Raw genomic sequence first — 19,962 nt, forward strand, 5'->3', positions numbered from 1 at the left:
TAAAAATCCCAAATAATTTTATATTTTTCTAAATATCCAATACAACACAGAAAGAAAACTTATCATGAATTCACTTCTCATACTTCAAACATTGACTTTTCCCGCAGTGCTGGATCAGTAAATGGAGGCAGGGACTGCATACAAACACGTACTCCATGTCAGGCCGTTTGCCAGCCCCAAGCTCGATCCCTCCTGGGCTGGACCCCTTTCCCTTCCCGCACTGCCAACCCTGTACTAACATGGCTCAGAGTCTGCGGAACAGAGCCAGCGAATTGGCAGGCGGGAAAAACTAACCCTATGAACAATTTCCCAAAAGCATCTGCAAAAACATACAAAATGCGGTTTTAGCCGCTGAGAGGAAATCTCCATGGCGGTGGTGAGGGCGAAAAATCTGTTGAAAAAATATATGACAGCTAGAACATGTTAGCAGTTTTTCCCAGCGCTCCCCCGCCCCCCGTCCCCGCCCCCGCTGCTTTCCATACCCATCCCCCCGAAACTTGCCGACAAACAAAGCTGCTGTGTTGAGCCAAAAGTGAGCTGCAAGCACGCACTGTGCATATTTTGTTATGAAAATTTAAGTGAAATCACTAAAAATGCCAAACAAAACAGCAAGATATGCAAAAATGCAGCGTTTGTGCGGAGTGAGTGTGGGCGTGGCAGGAGCGGTGGGCGGAAAAGCCCTCGAGGCGGAAAACAGCTGTTGTTTGTGTTTGCCGCTGTCTGCTGATGATGCTCCTGCAGTCTTATGAAAAATTGTTGTCAGTTTATAAACTGGTAGCTGGTGGATGTGAGCCACTGCGCATCCTTCAAGTGCATCACGTGCACCAGATTCTCAAACAGGCAACTGATGCCGGAAAACCGAGGCGACGGACGAGGGGGATTGCACGGCTCATGAAAATGGGTCAAAGCTGGCAAGTTTGGCCAGCGGGCGGAGGTGGATCGCTTTTCGCTTGCAGTTTATGGCTCGTGTTACTCAATAAACATTTGTCAAGGCGATGCAACCTTCGCACCCAACAATCCGCCCAGCACCCCCGAGTTTTTCCCCTTTCCCTTTCCCCACCCCTGCTTGGACGTCCCGCCAATTTGCTGCTATCAGAGCCAGCAGCAAACCATTTTCCTTTCGCTTTTCCTTTGCGAACTCGGCTCCCTTTTCAGTGCGTTCCAATGTCAATTGTAACGTTTTATTGCCTCGTTCTGTGCACGTGAAAAAAATCATTGTAACTTCAGAATGTGGATTTGAAACTGAGAACAAAAGGTTTCAAAAGTTAAATTACAATAGGTTGAGCTACTTCCGCTTTATAAGCTTTAATTGCTTTTTGAACTCTGGTTTGTAGTCACTTTAATCGGGCATAATCTTTATTCCTTCACTTCATTTCTTTCAATAGAGCTCAAAATCATAATTTTGTTTTACAATTGAACCCATATTTTTCCCCCTGTATCAACACCCACATAAAGGCAGGGCCAACGCTAAAGGCAACTGGCGCACGAAGAATTTATGATCAGTGACAAAAGCACATTCTCACCTTTGATATAGCTTTACTGCCTTTGCCCCTTTTTCCACTCTATATTGCAGATGTAGCTGGGATAAGAACAGGTCTGTCTTTGGTTTGTTCGGTTTTATTGTGCCCGCCCTTTTGTGGCTCACTGGCTGTGGGTGGGGATGGCAGGTGGAGCAGTTGGAGCTGGGGGTTAAAATGGAAGTGGGGTATGATTCAAGCCCCTCTTATAACCGAAAAACCCACTCTAAGCCCCGCCCACCTTGGAAAAGTCCGAAGCCCGAGAGCGCCCAGTGCCACGCATCGATGGCTCTTTTATGCGCTCCGCAGTTTTTCGTATATTTTCCTCATTTTTTTGCAGCCCTCTGCCGCATTTTTTGCACAGTGTTTGCCTTCGGATTTTTGCGATAATGGAGACAAATGTTGTGCTCTTAAATTTATCGATTGGTTGGCGAAAGTTACCAAAGGAAAATATAGCCCTGGATGGTGAATTTGTTTTTATGGGTTCGCTCCACCACTCGTTTGCTCGTTCGTTCGTTCCAACGTTCGTACGTTGCGTATACGCCCCGTGTTCGCCATTTCGCTTAGCTTTAAAGTTGGCTGGCGGCGCACCTGAGTTTTCAATTTATATCATGTTTTTCATGGCCTAATAGAAGCAAAGCAAAGTGGCAGACAATGGACTTCGAGTCCCAGATAAACCGCTGCCGAGATAAGCCAACTATTTGTGCAGAATTTTCGTCTGTTTTTCTCCAGTTTCCCCCCTTTTTTTTTTGTTTTCCCGTTTGGCCGGGGGAAACTTTGCAATTGAAAGTTCAGCGTTTTAATTCGGAGAGAGGCAACTGCTTAAGTTGCCGCGGCCATAACGAGTTATTAATTGTGGCTGGGGTTTTTGAGGCATGTGCGGCGGCTTAGTGGGTGGAAAAACACGCTTGGAGGCTTCGAGGATTCGCGGAGGAGTGGCTCAGCTGACCGCTCCGCAAATGACCTCGGTCTCTTTCGCCATTCTCTATCTCGTGGTAAGCTTCTGCTCTATTTTTTCGCACTCCTCGCCAGCGGCTTCAGCATTAAACACCACAACGTGCTCGAGGACCCCGGCGCCTGGATTTATGCAGCGTTACATTGGCATTAAAATAGCAAAAAGGGATTACGGGGAAAGTGGGAGCGAGCTCTCGTATTTTATTATATTTTTTACATTATTTTTTTTTTCTCCCGCCAGCGCTTTTGGGCCCGTCCCACTCTCCCTCTCTTTCTCTATTATGTAAAAACATAAATGCAACTTGCGTTGAGTGCTGCGCGAAATAAAAAGCGATGACTGCGAAACGATGTAGAAATAAATGCACAGGAAAATGAATATTGTAATTAAATAGATTTTAAAAAATTTTAAATTAAAATTCTTATGCCAGTTTGAAACCCATAGGAACTATGCATATTTTAAAGCTTTTGAGTGCTTTATAAATTCAATTAAAATTGTGTAACACACCATTTTATTTCCCGAGATTAGAGAGTGTTTATTTTATGACTTTTTATTTTTGTTCGGTTTTAGTATGTATTTGTTTGCTGTGCATTAGAAAAGCTGCACAGCCCCCTGCCGCAGCTGCCCCATTCCACGGAGCTATTGTTCGAGCTGTAGCCCGACTGGATCAGATGTGACTCGAACCGTGGGCACTATATATATATATAGAACGATACAGGGGAAAAATCGCGGGAGGAGTGGGGCGGCGAATCACTTACCTCGATTTGAAATGGCGGCCTCGACGGTGAACCCGCCGCTTCCGGCGTGCGCGTGCAGCAGCCATCCGAGGCTAATTACAATCAGAATGGGGCAATTCATTTTGAGCGGAGCGCGGTTGCGTCGCTGGCTGATTTTCCTAATGCCGGGGGCAGTGGGGGGCGGGGCCAAGTCGCCTGTACGTATGCTACGCGAAATTATTTTCATTGTTCCGCGCTCGGCGCGAATGACGTGGAGCTGCTGTGTTCCGGAGTTCGCCGCCTTTTCCCGCTTTGTTATTAAATTTACTGGAGTTGCAGACTGCTCTCTTTCCGGTTCTTCTTTTTGTACGCTTTAAGTTTTCATTTGGTTAAGCGCCAACATACTTTGCATAGTCGCTTTGCCGCTTTGTTTAATTTTGCAGTTTTCCAGTTTATTTTCGAGGTTTTTTCTGCGTGCTAGAGTTCTTTTTCCTAATTAGAAGTGGGGCGAGAAGGGACCACAAGCTCCCATGTATTGCGCACTTTTGTGCGCTTTCCCTTGACAAATTGCGGCAGTCTGATGTGAAATATTTTCTAATTAATTTTTATTGCCCTTGTTGCCTTGTCTTTATTGTCTTTGTTGGCCTGGACAACTAATTATCACTGTTTTCCTGCCGTTGCCACAAGTAAATTGTGATTGGATTGTTGGCCAGAGTATCTGCAACGGAAATGTGGAAAGCAAATAAATAATTATTATTTTTCAGTTGCAACCTGGCTGTTGCAAAGCTAAAGTTTTTGCCTCCGCAGGCAGAATAAAAAAAAAGAACTACACTCAGCTTTTTGCGATCTTTAAGCTAAACTCCGCTTCCACTTTGGGCCGCAAACTTTCAAGTGCAGTGAGCTCAGGAATGTTTTTAGGTGCTCAAAGCAAACATTAAAGCATATATCCTGTTCTCGATGTGTGTGCGTGTGGCACTCACATGCGCTCTATAAACCCCCACACACATAGACACACACACATACACCGAAATGCGTCTGCAAAACTTCACTGACACGCAAAATTACCCCACAAAGTGCAATTAGCACACAAGTTAAATTATAAAAGTTCCGTTTTTTAACCTTTTTCCCACAGCGCTGATCCCGCACACACACACACGTGCACATGCACAGGGGAAATTCGAGAAAATGGAGGGAGAACGGCGAGCCGGGAAAACAACACTTCAAGAGCAAAGTCCAAAGCCAAATAACAAATTGTTCCTAGGGCGGCGAAACCCTATACCACCAGTCTCCCATCCCCGCCCCTTGTTCCATATTTAATGACAAAGTTTTGCATAATTTTATGAGCTTGCTGCGTTATCCTTGCCACACACATAGACTGGGATATATACACACATGCACACAAGTTTGGGGGTAAGCCGAAGAAAAATCAGCAAACTGAAAAGTTCAAATTATTTCATTATCGCTTCCGTGCAGGAGAAACTACGGCAAAAAAAGAATCTGCTCCAAAACCCATAAAAACAAACTGCGACCCAGCAGCAGGATGTCGTGGTCAGTGGAATGGGTCGCGAGTGCTCAGGAAAAAATGAAGTTATAAATTTAGATTAACCCCATGCAGCCGACGGCAGCGAGTCACTTTCACTGGGACGCCGAGCTTGAAAAGTCCATTAAAAGTCACTAGGCAGCCAGCCGGCGAGTGGCTGGTCCATAATTATCTATCGTTTTCATTATTACCCCGGGCAGCCAGTGCCGTGGCATCAAGTATACGCCGCGTGGTGCGCTTATATGCCTCTCATGTCCTGGAGGAGCAATAAAATATTTGTATCTATCCCGAACCGAGGCAAAGTAGGTCGCGTAGGTGGCGGAGCTACAAATCTGCGACGACCATATAATTACTCAAAAAGCCACCTCTTGCAGAGAGATCTTGGGGTTAGGATAGCCGGGAAAGCAGGGAGAGCCTGGATGGCACGGCTTTTATGCGCGATGATGCCGGCAGAAGGCTTTTATCATGTAGGCGGTAAATAGCCGTAAATAAACAGGACGGCGCATAAAACGGCAACAAAAGACGCGCAGGACAAGCCCAGGTTGCCGCTGTTGTCATCGCCACCGATGGAAGAGCATTAGCCGGAGGATATAGCCACTTGAAGAAATAATTGTTAAATCGGACAACAAATTCCCTTTTTTTGCTCATTGTGAATAATTTACCCGTCAATTGGTATCAATTTTATTCGTATAGATTGATAGAAATATATATTTAACCAATTCATTTAAATGCAAATTTATGAATTCTGAATTTGAAAAATGTGTTAATGTAAATAAACGAAGTAAATTAAATCTTTACAAAATTCGAATTTTTATACAAACATTTACTACACGTATTTATGAACTGTAATTTCGCTGGATAAATTTGCATAATGCATGTGCATAAATCAATCAAAAAGCGTACAAATGTTTTTATATTTAAAATTTAATTGGCAATTTCATATGAATTTTTAAATGATTGGCTTTAAGTGCCCCCTTTTTCAGCGCAGTGCAGCTGATGCTGCTGGCCACTGTTGTGGAGGGCCAAGGTTATCGGTTTTATGGGGCTTTGGCCTACAGATTTTTATATGTGTGCCACATGCTGTGCGCCGCTGCCTTTATTTATGACACAGCCAACCCGACACAACAACGCTGGGCAGCTACAAATTTCTGAAGTCCTGCAATTTGATCTCGGTGTTTCGGTGTTGGTCAGAGAGCTTGGGCACCGGCTAAATGTTTTAACATTTTATCGGGCTCTTTGTTGAGCCGCTGCGGTGACTGCGGTCGTCTGGTGGCCGCCATAAAAGTTTAATATTCTAATAAAGCGGATTTAATTATTTAAAAACAACATTGCCACGTCCGAACGCCGGCGGTTTTTAATTTTTACGCGCCCTGTTTCGCTGTCGCAACTCGCCACTCGCAACTCGCAACTGGCAACTTGAGTCGCCTTTTGCCTCCTGCTGATGCCTCGACTTTCGTCTAAATTGCACTTTGCGGTACAATTTCCAGCTGCAAGTTTGCCAGAGCAAGTCGTAATTAGTTTTTGCTGGTTTGCTGTGAAACTGATTTTCGCTTGACGGGCGGAAAAACCGGGGACGTGGTGTGGAGTAACTGAATCCGAGCGAAAAGAAATAGCTTCGTCTTTTGTCAGCCCGGCGTTCTACCAGCCCCGCCTCCTCGCGGTTGACTTGCGGAACTTTAAAATGGGTTAATTGCATTGTAAACTAAACGAACAAATGGCAAACAAGTGGCACAAGAGGGCAACAAGACAGCCAAGCAGCAGTAAAAACAAAAAACAAAAAAAATGAAAAAACTCAAACAAGAGCAGCTTGCAGCAGCAGATTCGATTTGAGCTTTGGCTTATTTATAAATCTGCAATTTCACCCCTTCGCAGGGTGGCTCATTCTTTTGCTAGTTTCGCTTGGCAACCGACGAGTGCATCATTAAAACAAGTAAGTAGCAAAAACTGCGGTGCCTCGACTATAAATTACTTGCTATTCATTTCATCGTCATTTAATAAAAGTTTAAAAAGGATAATATGGAGAATTTTACTACTATATAATGCTATTATCAGTAACTTATTGAATAAATAATAAGTCTTAAATAGTTTCATATAGATTTTAATAAATAAAAATACTTGTTTAAGGCAGACAAATTTATATCTAGGCCAACCAATTATTTATTCCAGGGTATAGTTAGCCAACTGAAATAATCAGTAAGCTTGGCAGATAAAGAGCTGGCAAAACTCATTTGAAATAGCAGCGACTTTCGAGGCGTGTAATCAAAGGGGAGAATAAAGCAAAAATATCTAGTATAAACGCTCAGTCCCTAGCCCATTTTCTCTGTGAATTTTCATCTGGCGACCTTCGGCAGTGAATTATTTGCAATTCCCGGGGAAACGACGATGACAGCGACCATGGGCCCCACATTGTCATCAAAATGATTAACAAGGCGGCCACAATGTTGCCAACTTAGAGCACAAAGGCGGCTGGGTGAAAAATAAGAAAAATAATTCCAGCCAAAACCCTTCACACACGCCACAAAGAAGGCTGCGTGCAAAGTTCAAGCCGAACACTTGCCACAAACTCCGGCGGATTGACACGGCAACAATGTGGCAAGATGGTGGCCCCTCACGCACGGGTATCCCCACCTAATATGCAGTTGACAAGTTTTAATGAAAAAAGGAGAAAAAATATTACATATATAAGGAGAAGACGAACGACAGGATGAAAGTTGAAGTAGAAGAAGATGTAGATTCAGCCAGCTCGATAAAAGATTATTAAAATTTTCCAAACGAATGGCAAAAGTTCGCTGCAGCAGTTTGTCAAAGGTTCAAAAGGTTATCTGCAGCTCTCTCTCACATACACACACACTCACACGCACACACATCCTCGTACACTGAGAGTCTTACGGTCGGAAAAGCGGTGGAAAGTCACTCACTTGACGGCCCCTCAGTTCACGTGTGCGCGGGTCTACAAAGTTGACAGACATTTTCCACAAGCAAAAGTCAAGCACCCATCTAGCACTCGACTTGCATGCGAATTTTCTATACACACATGGGGTGAAGAAAATGGGGCTAAACTAAATGGAAATGTTTTCAAAAGTTGTAAATAAATGTTGAAAATTATATGGTCTAATGAATTTAATTTCTAATATTGTTCTAACAAAAGGTGTCGCAAAATTTTAAGACCACATCCAGTATTAAGTGCTAAACTGTTGACCGCAACTGTGTCCCCCCTCCAAGTAAAGGCTTTAAATTCAGCGTTATCTCTCCGCAAGCAGTGCAAATTAAATTCTGGGCTCACCGGACAGCCGAGGTAGCCTGAATGCCCGTACATGAAATATGAAAGTAATCTCCGCATATATTAAGGCATTTGACGGCTGCTTTAATATGCAGCCAGCCGGCAAGCAGGCATCTCGGCAACTCGGCTCCTAGGCCCTTGATACTTTGCATTTTTGCTGAGGCAAACATAATTCGTCTATTATGCAGGCTGCCACAGAACAGGACGAGCACACACATGGGATCGCATGGGGAAAAGGACATGGGGCCGGCCGTTCGTGCAGCTGGAGTTCATAGATCCTGACTGCCGCTGTATTCACTTGGCAATTACTGCTTTATTTATTATGCCGAAATGGATTATCCCTTGCAGTGCCCGGGGATGCAATTTCTGCTCGTGCTGCTATTTTGTGCCGCCGTCAACATTTTTTCCCCTCCCCCCTCGCCCTTTCCATGCTGGAAATTTTCCGAAGCACTTGTGTCGTCGCTCCCAATGGAAAATATTTGCATGGAAGAATTGTGTGGCAACAAGAAGAGCCTACGGCTGCGTTTCTCCACGAGTGCCTGTCATTCATGTATCTAATCCAGTGGTTGCACCGTTTAAAGCGAAAATGCTCCGCACAGATAGTCCCTACTCTCAATTGAATTAAATACGAGTAAGACTTTCGAATGGCCTTTAATACGGGGGCTTTGAACGCATTTTGCTGCAGTTTAAATGCAAATTCCTGGGCCGCATTGTTCGAGCTGCGTGCTTACAACTGCTGTGCCGGACATCGATGGCCTATGGCGCACGGCGGCATTTGTAACAAATTCGATGCACACGAAACACATAAATCAAATCAATAAAATGACAGCATGAAAAATTGCCAACACAAAAAACCGCAGGCCAAACCATTATTTTGGAGTCAAAAAATCGACAGCGAGAGGCAAAATGTCGCCATTTTTGGAGCACGAGCATTCCAGCAGAAAAGCCAAAAAAAAAAAGAACAGAAAGAGCTGAATAAAATCCGCAACCGCACTTTGAATGGCAATCAGCAGTTAGAACCAAAACCAAGGCAATAATAATAATAATAATAATAATAGAACAATACGGGAGCGATATGCAATGGAAGTTAACCTTTCGACACCTACAAATAAATAAATGGCCAAGTAAATATTGTAAACAGCGCAGGAGCAAACACACAAAAAGGGGGAGTCAACCGAGCAAACAGGGAAAGGCCGTAACGTAACATGGAAACATGGGGGAGGCGTTTCGGGAAGCTGGTCCTGGCAACGGGTCGTATGGGTAACGAATAAAATTGTTGACTATGCCATAAAGCGACAGCCGGAGTTGCAGGAGCAGCAGAAACAGAAACAGAAACACAAACACAAACAGAAGCCCAAGCCGAAGCAAAAGCTGGAATCAGAAACAGTAATGTAAAAGACAACGAGATTGAATGAAAATCCTCGTATGACATAAAAAATAATACGCAACATGCGAAAACAGACAAAAGTGCACACACACAACAAATGGGAAAACATCGCAGCGAAAGGATTCCGGGGCGTATTAGTTATATTTCCCTCCGCCAGAGCGCCTGTCTATGTGTCAGTTTTCCTGTGGCGTCAGCTGGCCAGGATGAAGCCCAGGCCGGAGGAGAAGCCAAAGCCAAATCCAAATCGAGAACTCGAACTCGAACTCAAACTAGAAGCAAAGCCAAGTGGCGCAACAGAAAATGCCGCTGGCAGGAATGGCAATAATAATACGTTATTGGGAATATTGATTGCCCGTATTACGGGGATCCCATACCCTCCCATTCCAACCCATCCTATCCTATCCCATTCCATCCCGAAAGCGTGCTAGGATTTCCTTTCTCTGGCCAGGAAATTCGCATGACAGCGTATGACGGGCACGCACTGATAAACGCTCGAAAGCCAGGCCAAAGCGAAACCAGCAGCAGGTGTTCTTTGTTTAACGCCCAAATGACTTTCGGGTTTTTTGCCCACAATCCCAAAACCCCTCCCCCCTCTCAGAAAAACACTCGCACACTCGAAGGGTGGCAGGGTTGCCACCACCCCGGGATATTTGATGACATGCAACGATTCTGTCAACAGGAAAGCCGGGCCAAGTCAAAACCTAGCCAGCCAAACCAAGCCAAGCCCAGCACAGCACAGCTGTGATTAATAAACAAATTGAAATACCTTCGGCTAAATAAAGACCCGGAGACGCGACTCAATAAATCACCGGCTTATCCACTCCCTCGGCCGGGCCAAATCAATTATATCCGAGCACACACAAAAACATGGCTCAACCAACGAACACGGCCAACAGCGGGGAGGCACGGAAGATAATTTATTGATTACCATTAACAAACAGCATGTCAAGTAAGTGTCATTAGAATGTCAACGCATGTTGACGAAGACGCTGGCCCCTGGATTTTCCCTCCTCCCCTCCCCTCTCCCCTCTACTTGCTGAATGTCTGGATGGATGGCCAGTTGGGCCATCTGGCTGACGGACTTGACTCGACGGACAACTTGGCCCCCTTGACCCCCTGATTTGGTCACTCAAGGCCTTTGTCACGCTCATTAATTTGCGCGGTGTGTGCGAACAAGTTCATTTCGTTTGCAATTTCCTGCCAAAGGCGTTTGGGTTACTGACCGCGGCTCCATCACAGTTGACAACGCAAATTGACCAAGTTGGCGGGCCAAGAAGCAGCAGGAGCAGCCTCGGCATTCCGGCCACCTTGGCAGCTGTCTTCGCTGACAGGTCGACACAAAAAAGCACACAAAATACTGACAGTTTGACAAATTGTTTATGTAAATGGAAGTGCAAGTGGTTGAAACGGAGGGGCTTCCAAAGAAAAAAAAAAGAAATGGCCAAAGGAAGTTCGCTTAGGCATATTGGCTTAGTGACACGTTTCCGCTCTCCGATTCTGCGATTCTACAGCTCATCAGCTCTCCAGCTGCCGGGATCCATTTCACGCTGGCAGAGCGAGTAAACATCTAATTTACTGTTTGTGCTCTTTAATTGTTTGCCCTGCCCAAGGGGATAGCGACAGCAGAACGCTCGAGATGCGCTGACAGGCCGACCCGTGAATGGTTTTGTCGGGCCCCACAAATGACAACGACCTTCGCGGGTTGAGCTCCCCTCGACTCCGCCCAGGCAATTAAAAATTTCTGTCTTGAAATTTCAACTGCGGCCAGCGTCTAGCCTGCAGCGAGTTATATAGTTCAGGTCCCCAGTTCGTCGCTAAGAACACGGAGAGAAATACTTATCCCAATGCGAAGAAAAAACTTTACCATGAAACCAAAATATAAAAGAAAAATATTAAAAACAAATAATAATGGTTATTATTCATAACCATAAACAGATAACAATATTCGCGTCAAAACTATAATAATATTATTTTTGTCACTTAGAAAATTGGGAACAAAATATACGGAAAATTACCTAGAGAGTTTTTTGTGGAAATATTTATATTTACTTTTTGCGATGGTATTAAATAGATTACTATTAAAGCAAATTTTGTTTTATTTTTTTTTTTTTGCCTACACCTAAATCCTTGCGTATTCCCCTAGTGCAGACCTGGCCAACTGCTCTTAGTTTGCTTCCTTCAGGCGGTTAGGCCGACTTCCTGGGCGTTGCCATTGCCGTCCTGCGTGGCCAGCAAAACGCTTTGCCAGCTTTCTTTTGCCTGCTAGTTTTCATTTGCTTTATGAATATGCGTGCGTTGTTTGAGGGCGAGTGTGTAAGCGGACACAAAAGCTGTTGCTTGCTTTTCCGCTTTTCTGCTTAGGCGCTGGCTGAATGCCTTTCCGCCAGACTTGCCGAAGGGCAGAAAGTTTTCCTTTTAAAAATACCTCGGCCCGTCTCCGCCAGAGGATCTGGGTCTTTTATGGAACGACTTAGTAATACATTTTTTCGCCTCTTCCAAGCCGTTGCTCTGCTTTGGCGTTATTAACTCTAATTACCACATTAAACGACAAAGTGTCTTAATATTCAATTATAAGTTTTTTTCCTCGGTCGCACGATTCCTTGCGTGTCCTACGTTGGACTATTGGAAAAGTTTTGCCGATATTCGGGACATCTCATGTGCGTTTGGGCCCTGCCATTTGTGACCCTCAGCTACCGGCTTTAATGATGTCTGAGTGCTTACAAATTATTTCACCAAATGTGTTTAGTGTTTAGATTGCTTTCGATTTTGTTTGGTGAAAGTTGGACAACGCCAGTCCCAATGTATGACAACCTGGTGAAGGCTTCCCCTTCGGAATCGAATCGATGAAATAAATTGCACTTATTGACTTTTTGTGACCTGCTCCGCTGGCAATTAACTCTGGCTAATGGCACTCACCGTTTGTCATTGGGAATATCATGTGCACTGGGGAAAATATTCAACTTATTTGATTTTTTTAACCATTTATGAATTTCAATATACATTTTAAGCATATATATTATTTTATTATATACTCTAATTCTGATGATTTTAAAATATGTTGTGGTTAAAACTATTAACACCTTCTTTTTTCGCCTGTACGTATTAACCTCGAGTGTAATGAGATCCCGGCGATGGCTTCATCAGGGAAATGCCTTTCGCCACACACAAAAACACACTCGCTCTCATGACAGCAACTCAATAAACTAATGAATGCTTATAAAGTCAGCGTCGTTGACAGAATTTTAATTAAAGAACCGTGAAGTGCTAATTTTGCATATTAATAACCGGGACAGGACTATCCGGGACACGCCATGACGAGAAGGCCACAAAGGATGTCTGGAACTAGCTGAAAGCTTCAGCTCCGACTGAAACTGAAACTCAGAAACTGAAACTGGGAAGCGAAACTGAAGGGGAATGTCCGATCTGCAGCTGGCACACACAAAGGCAATAAATAAAACAGTAGCAGGAGTCGTCGACTCCGCAGCCATTTAAGTAGTTGAAATTAATTTCAATTCAGCTCGCATATGTCCCTCCGCACCACACATCCAATCCGGTGGGTGGTGGTGCTGATGGCGGTGGTGGTGTTGGGGAATTTCCCGGCAGCTCCGTCTCTTCGGAGTATTTTACTCCGACGGCACACGTTGCAGACATAAAAGTCGCCTCGCTGCTAAATTATAATATCAATTATTTCGCAGCACAAAACACATAGGAGCAGAAGAGGTGGTGGGCCAAGAGGAGACAGTAAGGACTCTTCTGGCGACAGAAACAGGAGCTGGTTAACTGTTTGCCATCAGCGATGAAGGCTTTTTCGCCGGAGGCTGCAGTAATTACCGCTCGGTATGCAAATGGCAGCTAACTAGCTGTGTCAGGTACGCAAACAAAGTGACAGCTTCGCACTCGCTCGTCTCCTGGCTTCCACTTCTCCGCTCTCGACCCTGAAACCCTCTGCCATCCTCTGCCGGCTCATTTTGTTACGTTTTGATGGCTTTTCAATTATGCGCTATCAATTAGCCAGCCCACAACCCACTTACTGGCGGCCCATTAACTTCCTCTTGGCCCGCAAATTGAGTTTTGCTTGCGTTAAGCCAGGTATTTTGCAGGAGAAAAATATCTGGATATTTTGTAATCCAAATCCTCAAAGTTTTGACATTCCTGGTAAGAAATGCATAACTACTTAAGTTACATCTTTATTTTTGTTAATTTTGGCATCCTTTAATTTACGATTTTAAATCCGTTTCTCTAATTTCAATAGTGAAATTGAATATTTAATATCAAGGAGCACGTCAAAGTCATACTTGCCCTGTGGCACTCTCTGTCCAGTGCTTAGATTCATTACACTCGAACGCCTCGAAAGCTGAGAAGCTTTGCAACTTTAATTTAAGCATAACACGACGTTGCCATTCCCTCCACCGGAACAAAAAACTCATTAAATCAATTTCACACCAGACCGAAAGCCAGACCAGTTAGCACTCTTCAGGGCCGATAAAAAAAATCTCCAGGACCGACTTCCCGAAACGTTCCCGGCTCAAAAGGCGCGTCAAAAGCCGCTGCCGCTCCAGATGAGTAGGCCCGGAAAAAGAGAGCTCCACCGAAAAACCCAACCGCTGGTGGGCTGCCATTGTTTGGGAAAATGCTTTTCACAGCCTTTGTTTTCAGTCCGCTCCTTGGGGCTCCTTCGCCCCATTCTCTGCCAGAGAAATTGTTTCTGCGTGATTGAGGTTTTCCGGCAGACCTTTTCTTCATTTCGCAGCTGCTTAGCTTTCGTGAAAGCCCAAAAGAATCCCGGGCACCGTTTAAAGAGCCAGTGCAAAATGTCTTTGTGGCCACAATTCATAAAATTTGCAACTGCTCCACTGGCTATTTTTAATATTTTGATTAATTTGGGCTTCCCTTTGTGTGCGTCCCACGACAAAGATGTTTTGCCACAAAGTGAAAATTGTTATCAGCGCTTGATCTCTTTCAAATACAATGGCCAACCCTTTTTTCCACCGAGATAAGGTTATTTTTGTTCGAAAGAAGTAAAAAGAAACACAACTGGGGGGCAGTGGAAATCCAACAATAGCAGAGACGAAAAATCAAAGAAAAGGGAACCTTCACCTGGCAACCCTCAAAAGTGCTAATGGCGAAATTCGGAGATCAGGGCCGAAAATAAAGAAAATAATCTAAATGCAAATAAAACTATTTTCATGTCACAACAATGCCTTAAACAAAGGGAAACAAATGGGGGTGTGGAAAGGATATTTGGGGCACTGAAAAGCATGCAACTGAAAGCAGAGCAAAAATAAACACCAAGAAGCAATGGCACACATTTTGAATACATTTATTTGCACATTTAGAAATGCAAACAGCGGGAAAAGTCTGAAAAGCCCGGCGAGAAACGCCAAAGGAAGGACCCTTTTTCGCAGCCAAGACGGCGAGAAAGGATACTTCCGAGGGACTTCTCCCCCAGTATCCAAGTATCCAGCTGGCAGGGCCAAAGTGAGTGAAATGTGTAACCCTTGCAATGATTTGTTAAATTACAAGCCAAGTTTCACCAGAGGGATTCGGCGCTCCGAGTAATTAGTAAAAACCTTGGCTATGGCAATGAAAAATTGCTGGAAATTGGGCGTGAAAATGGCTTACAACGTGGCTCGAGGGTTCGGGTAATTCCATTCCTTCTTCTGCCCTTTTTTTGGGCGCCGGAAAATTCCCCGAAAGTTACATTAACTTGGCGGAGCTCGCTCCTGGTTTCATTAGCGTTTCGCTCTATCAAGATCATGTTCTCATTTTTTCGCACAGCACTCGCAAGCCATTACTAATGCAGATAATTACACTTTTAATGTGTACCATGCATTCCGCAAAAGGCAAAAGCTCCAAAGGCAAATTAATGAAAGTTATCGACTGAGTATTCGGGCAATCACAGTCTTGCCTCTCTGCGAACGGCAACTTTTTAATGGATCCCAAAATTGAGGCAAAGTTTGAGTCGGCAGTGCCACCAGCTCACCAACTTAATCCGCTCGAAAACTCGGAGCCTGGACAAACATTTCAAGCATCCGAGCCGAAGTCATCGACGTCCTCCTAGAATCTGCTGCTTTCAATAAACAAATTTGTACGCAAATATTTTGGTACACAAATTTCTGCCAGGCTACTAAATATTTTGTGTAAAGTCGTTGAACATTCACAAAGATTGCAATAATGACAGTCGAGGCTCTCTTTAGCCGGAGCCAAGTGGGCGTGGCAGAGGCGGGCGGGATGGAGGACTGGCTTTGGGATTGAGGAACTGAAGGACTTGAGGAGGCGCATCCAGGGCGTAGAATGTGTGTAAACTGGAGCAAGAGGCGGCATACATTACGGAAACGAGGCGCACGAACCTACGGAATGGAGCGGAGTCGAGCTCAGCGGTGCGGTGCGGGGCGGTGCGGTGGGGAGCGGAGCGGGACAGACACACAAAAGTCAACATAAAATTTAATTAAAAACTTTGCAACAACTACAACGATGGGGCGTGCGCCGCCTTCGAAAATGAAACAACATAATGCAGCGCTGGCGGAAAAACGTGAGGAAAACCGGCCCTACGACTTGCCGGCGAATTTTGTATCTCTTCGCTACGGCAATCGAAATTACCAGTCGCAAGTTAAGGTAGTCCAAGTAATGCAGAGAAAACAAATTTAATATAAATGGAAAAAGGAAAAATAAACTTCGTCTAGCCAATATGATAAATATTCTTGTCAAAGTCAACAGTAGAAAATAATGGAAGAAAATCTTGCAGCAAAATATTTATATGTCTTGGAAAGCAAACTTATTTAAGTTTTTGTATAAAAAGAGCTTTAATCATAAAATTTCGCCCAGTGTGATGTGTTTCCTTGATTTCTATGCCAACGAATGAACTATGAACTTGCAGTAGGTTAAATTGCCAAAGAGTATTGAGCGGAGGCTGGCCTGAAAAAATTCTAAGTGAACCTAGAGTAAGCTAGATAAAAAACAGGCCGCGGCCGAAATTTAAATAAATGAAATGGCTGAAAATAGCATTGCCAAGGCAGCAGCTTCTTCACGATTCCGATGCGGAAAAAGGAAAACCAATTACGAATTCAAATGAAATTCATGAAATTCCTGCCACTTTGTGCCGAACTTAAACCACGTCTTTGTAATATATATCACTTTGAAAGCCTTCCGAAAGAAAAAAAAAATAAAAAACAGGAAGAGGGCGCAAAAACTGTGGCATAGTTTCCTACGGCATCCTAGACATTTGGGGGTGTGTGTTGTCCGAATAGGTAGGTATAGGTATGTATATATATCCCCGCCGCTCCCTCAGGACATCGAGACTTCGAGACGTTCTCGAGGCATTTAAATTGCCGGCATGATTTGAAATACAAATTGAGCAAATTGGCAGGAAAAAAGTGTGCAAAGTGCCCTTCGACCGCAATGCCAAGTGAATTGAGGTAGGATGTGGAGGAGGAGGCAGCTGCGTTGCCATCAGAGACACGAAAATTCGTCGGGAAAATTCTCTTAAAGCCCGCCATCTCTGTCCCTGTCGTGTTTAGTGAACGCCTCGAAATTGCTATTGATTTTCCCGATGTTTTATCTTTGCTGCCCGCGGAATATGAGTACCCACAGATATCGCGTTACGCCCCGTCATAATTAAAATGTTAAAAATGTGGTCACGGAATCTTTGGAAGCCCGCTTCCTGGCTTTTAATGGGCGATGTCGTAAATGATATGGCGACCGCATTGAATTTCCAATGAATAGCGACCCGTGCGGTTTTCTTTGGGGTTGGGGTTCGGCTGATTTGGGTGGCGGGTTCTCTCACCTTGACAACGACTTGGGAAGCTCGTTAGCCAGCTTAGCAACAATACGTCTCCAGCAATTGTCGACCCATGGACTTAAGAGACCATCTTCTGGCCGCCTAATCGCATTCAATTAACACACAACACAGGAAAAACCAAAGGGAAAAGCCAAACAACAAGAAAACGCAACTTCTGCCGAAGGCAAGACAATGCTGGAAACGCTCGTAAGTCGGTCGAAAGTGCATGGCGGAGAAGCAAATCCAATAAAGTTGTTATTGCTTTTGTTTCGGCTGGTCGAAAGGCGTTTATAAATTACTTAAAGCGCTTAAGGCCGGCGCAAAAGAAAACCCGTGGAGCAGAATGGGCCAACAACTTGTGGCGTGACCGAGCGAAGCGGTCGAAGCCAATCTGGCAATATGTTCGCCGATTTTCCTATTGCCCCGGCCATTTTGGCTGCTGAGCAGATTAAAGCGTATCGTGTAGCAGCAAATCCAAAACCGCAAGCGGCCAACAAAGGAGAAACTGTGGAAAAGTGGAAGCGGGAGAGCGGGAAAGCAGTGGGAAAGCCTACCAATTGAATATCAATCAACTTTTGGGGCGTGCGTGTGTGCGGCAGCACCAGGCGAAATCCCCAAGAACCAAAAAGGAGCTGAAACAAAGGAGGCACTCGACTGGATGGGGGTGTGGGTGAAGCCAAGTGGCCTTGCCGCCCCTCTCTCGAAATGGAATTAAAACTGGCAATTTCGGGCCAAATTGCTTGATAGGCTGTCTTGTCTTGCAAGTGTTATGGCTGCTGCACAGTGAAAAACGATAATCGGATTATTTGCGCACTTGAAAAGTGCTCTTCGGAGTAGTTTTAAAACGTGTGTTAATGGCTAACAAAAGATAAGAGCATACCTGTTCAATAGAAAAATACCAACAAAAGGTTCCCAAAGCATAGCTTTGAAATTATTACTGATGCTCTGAATAATCCTCTTACTGCAAGTTGACAATTTTGAATATACCTTAGTTTCTATCAAAAAGTATGAAATTGTTTTGGGAACTCTAATTCTGATTATTGTTTTTCCCAGTGCTCCGAATCGCACCCACATCGAAATTGTACAAGCGCGTCTAACCGAATTAGGCAGCACAAATCAATTGCATTAAATGGCAGCTAGCGCGTGTCTTCGCCCCTTTTAGGCTGCCAAACCGAGTGTGGTTGGGACTTTCCCTTTACCACCGCCGCACCACCCCGCCTTTACCAAAATTTTAGCATACGAAATTGGTGTACACGTCTCGTATGCGGAATATTTGCAGGCGTATGCCAGAAACAATTGTGCTGGCCTGAACAGGCAGCCAAATAAATGCCGACGAACAGCTGCAAACGACTTATTTATGCGGCAAAGAATTCCATTCCCATTCCACCGGGTAATCGGGCCTCGTATGATATCCCTATTATGGCCTGCTTCCCGGGATTAAGTCTGCCTGAATCCTAATTTACACAGCTTCTGGGTATTTACCTCTTCCGTGGGCGGAAAACTTTTGCTTAAATGAGAAGTCGAAAGGAATGTTTTTTCGGCGAAGGCTCTCAAGTATTTAAATTTAGCGGATTTTTACGTAGCTCTCTCCTTCCTTGGCTTTCGCACATTGCATGTGTTTATTTCATTTCTCATTTTCACAAACATTTTCCCACCCACACATACACACACACACACACTTACCCAACTTAAGCGCCACATGCCAAGTTCTACTTCATTTCATGTCGGCATTTGCACATTTTTTGTTGTTTTTTTTTCTACCCACTGGTGTTGTGTGTGTGTGTGTTGAAGGAAATTTTGTTATACTTTTTGGTTTCTTGAGGCGGCTCCTACTCCTTCGCCGCGGAAAAGTGCGACTTGGAAGCCACCGCAAAACAATGAAAATTGGTTTTGTTACTTTGCTTACTTTCGCAGACTCTCTTCTTGGCTAAGACCGTTCTGCGGTTGAGCCCTTGGCGGTGGCTTTTTATTGCCCGCCCCGTTATTGTTGCTGTATTTATTTGGCAGCTGGCGGGAATAGAAGGAGCTGGAGTCGGAGCCACAAAGCCACCCATTCGCCCAACCACCCAACCACCCGAAAGCTTCTGCTCTTGATGGCGCTGAGTATTATCGCATAAAATCCAAAATGTAAACACTGGCACAAGTCGCTTTCTTGCAGCACGTACACGTTTATATTCTAAGCGACATTCACGCTGCCAATTTGAATACTTCAGTGCGAACGCCTCCCACAAGAATTCACTAATATGCTGCAAATTATTACCTGGGCCAAAAACACCACTGAAGCTCACGTGATGGGCGATCGTTTCGAGTTTATTATCCTCGGAGCTTGCACTTTATTTCTCGTTAATTTGGTTAGTTTACCCACTCGGGTATTTTTGTTTTTAGTTAGCAGTCCGTCACCTGCTCGCTTTGAGTTAGCACACTGCACAAATAATTATAATCCTGCAGCTGGTGTCCTTTTTGGCTGACACAGCTGATGTCCTGCTGGGGCTTTGGCTTCAGGATTTCTGCTCCTGCTGAATGGCACTAAAGCGAGTCGCGCGCGATTCGTGTCAACTGCGTCGAAGGGTTCACTTTCAACTGAAGCACACAGACGCCGTTCGCCGTCGTTCCTCAGCGCCCAGCACTCGGGTTCGGGTCACCGCTTCGCCAAGCTTCGGCTGAGCTCGGGTTGGCATACGAGGACACCCGAGCGGCAGTGAGAGAGGTCGCTGCTCAGAGAAAGCAGCTGGGGGCTCTCTCCCAGTTCGCCGCAGGACAACTGTGCCACGGCGAATTGGCAACTACCAACTC

General features: G+C 44.7%; 1 protein-coding gene across 1 annotated transcript in view; it reads right to left on the minus strand.

Annotated features, from left to right (window-relative positions):
• Positions 1 to 19,736, minus strand: part of LOC108095811 (neurotrimin) — a 63,568-nt gene extending 43,832 nt beyond the window's left edge. The window contains exons 1-2 of the mRNA XM_017197084.2: positions 19,430 to 19,736; positions 3,228 to 3,903 (exon numbers count right to left, since the gene is read on the minus strand). Of these exons, the coding sequence (XP_017052573.1) occupies positions 3,228 to 3,432 (205 nt within the window). The 5' untranslated portion in view covers positions 3,433 to 3,903; positions 19,430 to 19,736. The remainder of the gene's footprint in view (positions 1 to 3,227; positions 3,904 to 19,429) is intronic.
• Positions 19,737 to 19,962: the final 226 nt, after the last annotated feature.

Source organism: Drosophila ficusphila, unplaced genomic scaffold (assembly GCF_018152265.1).
Source record: "Drosophila ficusphila isolate 14025-0441.05 unplaced genomic scaffold, ASM1815226v1 contig_791, whole genome shotgun sequence".
In the NCBI taxonomy this organism is placed as follows: domain Eukaryota; kingdom Metazoa; phylum Arthropoda; class Insecta; order Diptera; family Drosophilidae; genus Drosophila; species Drosophila ficusphila.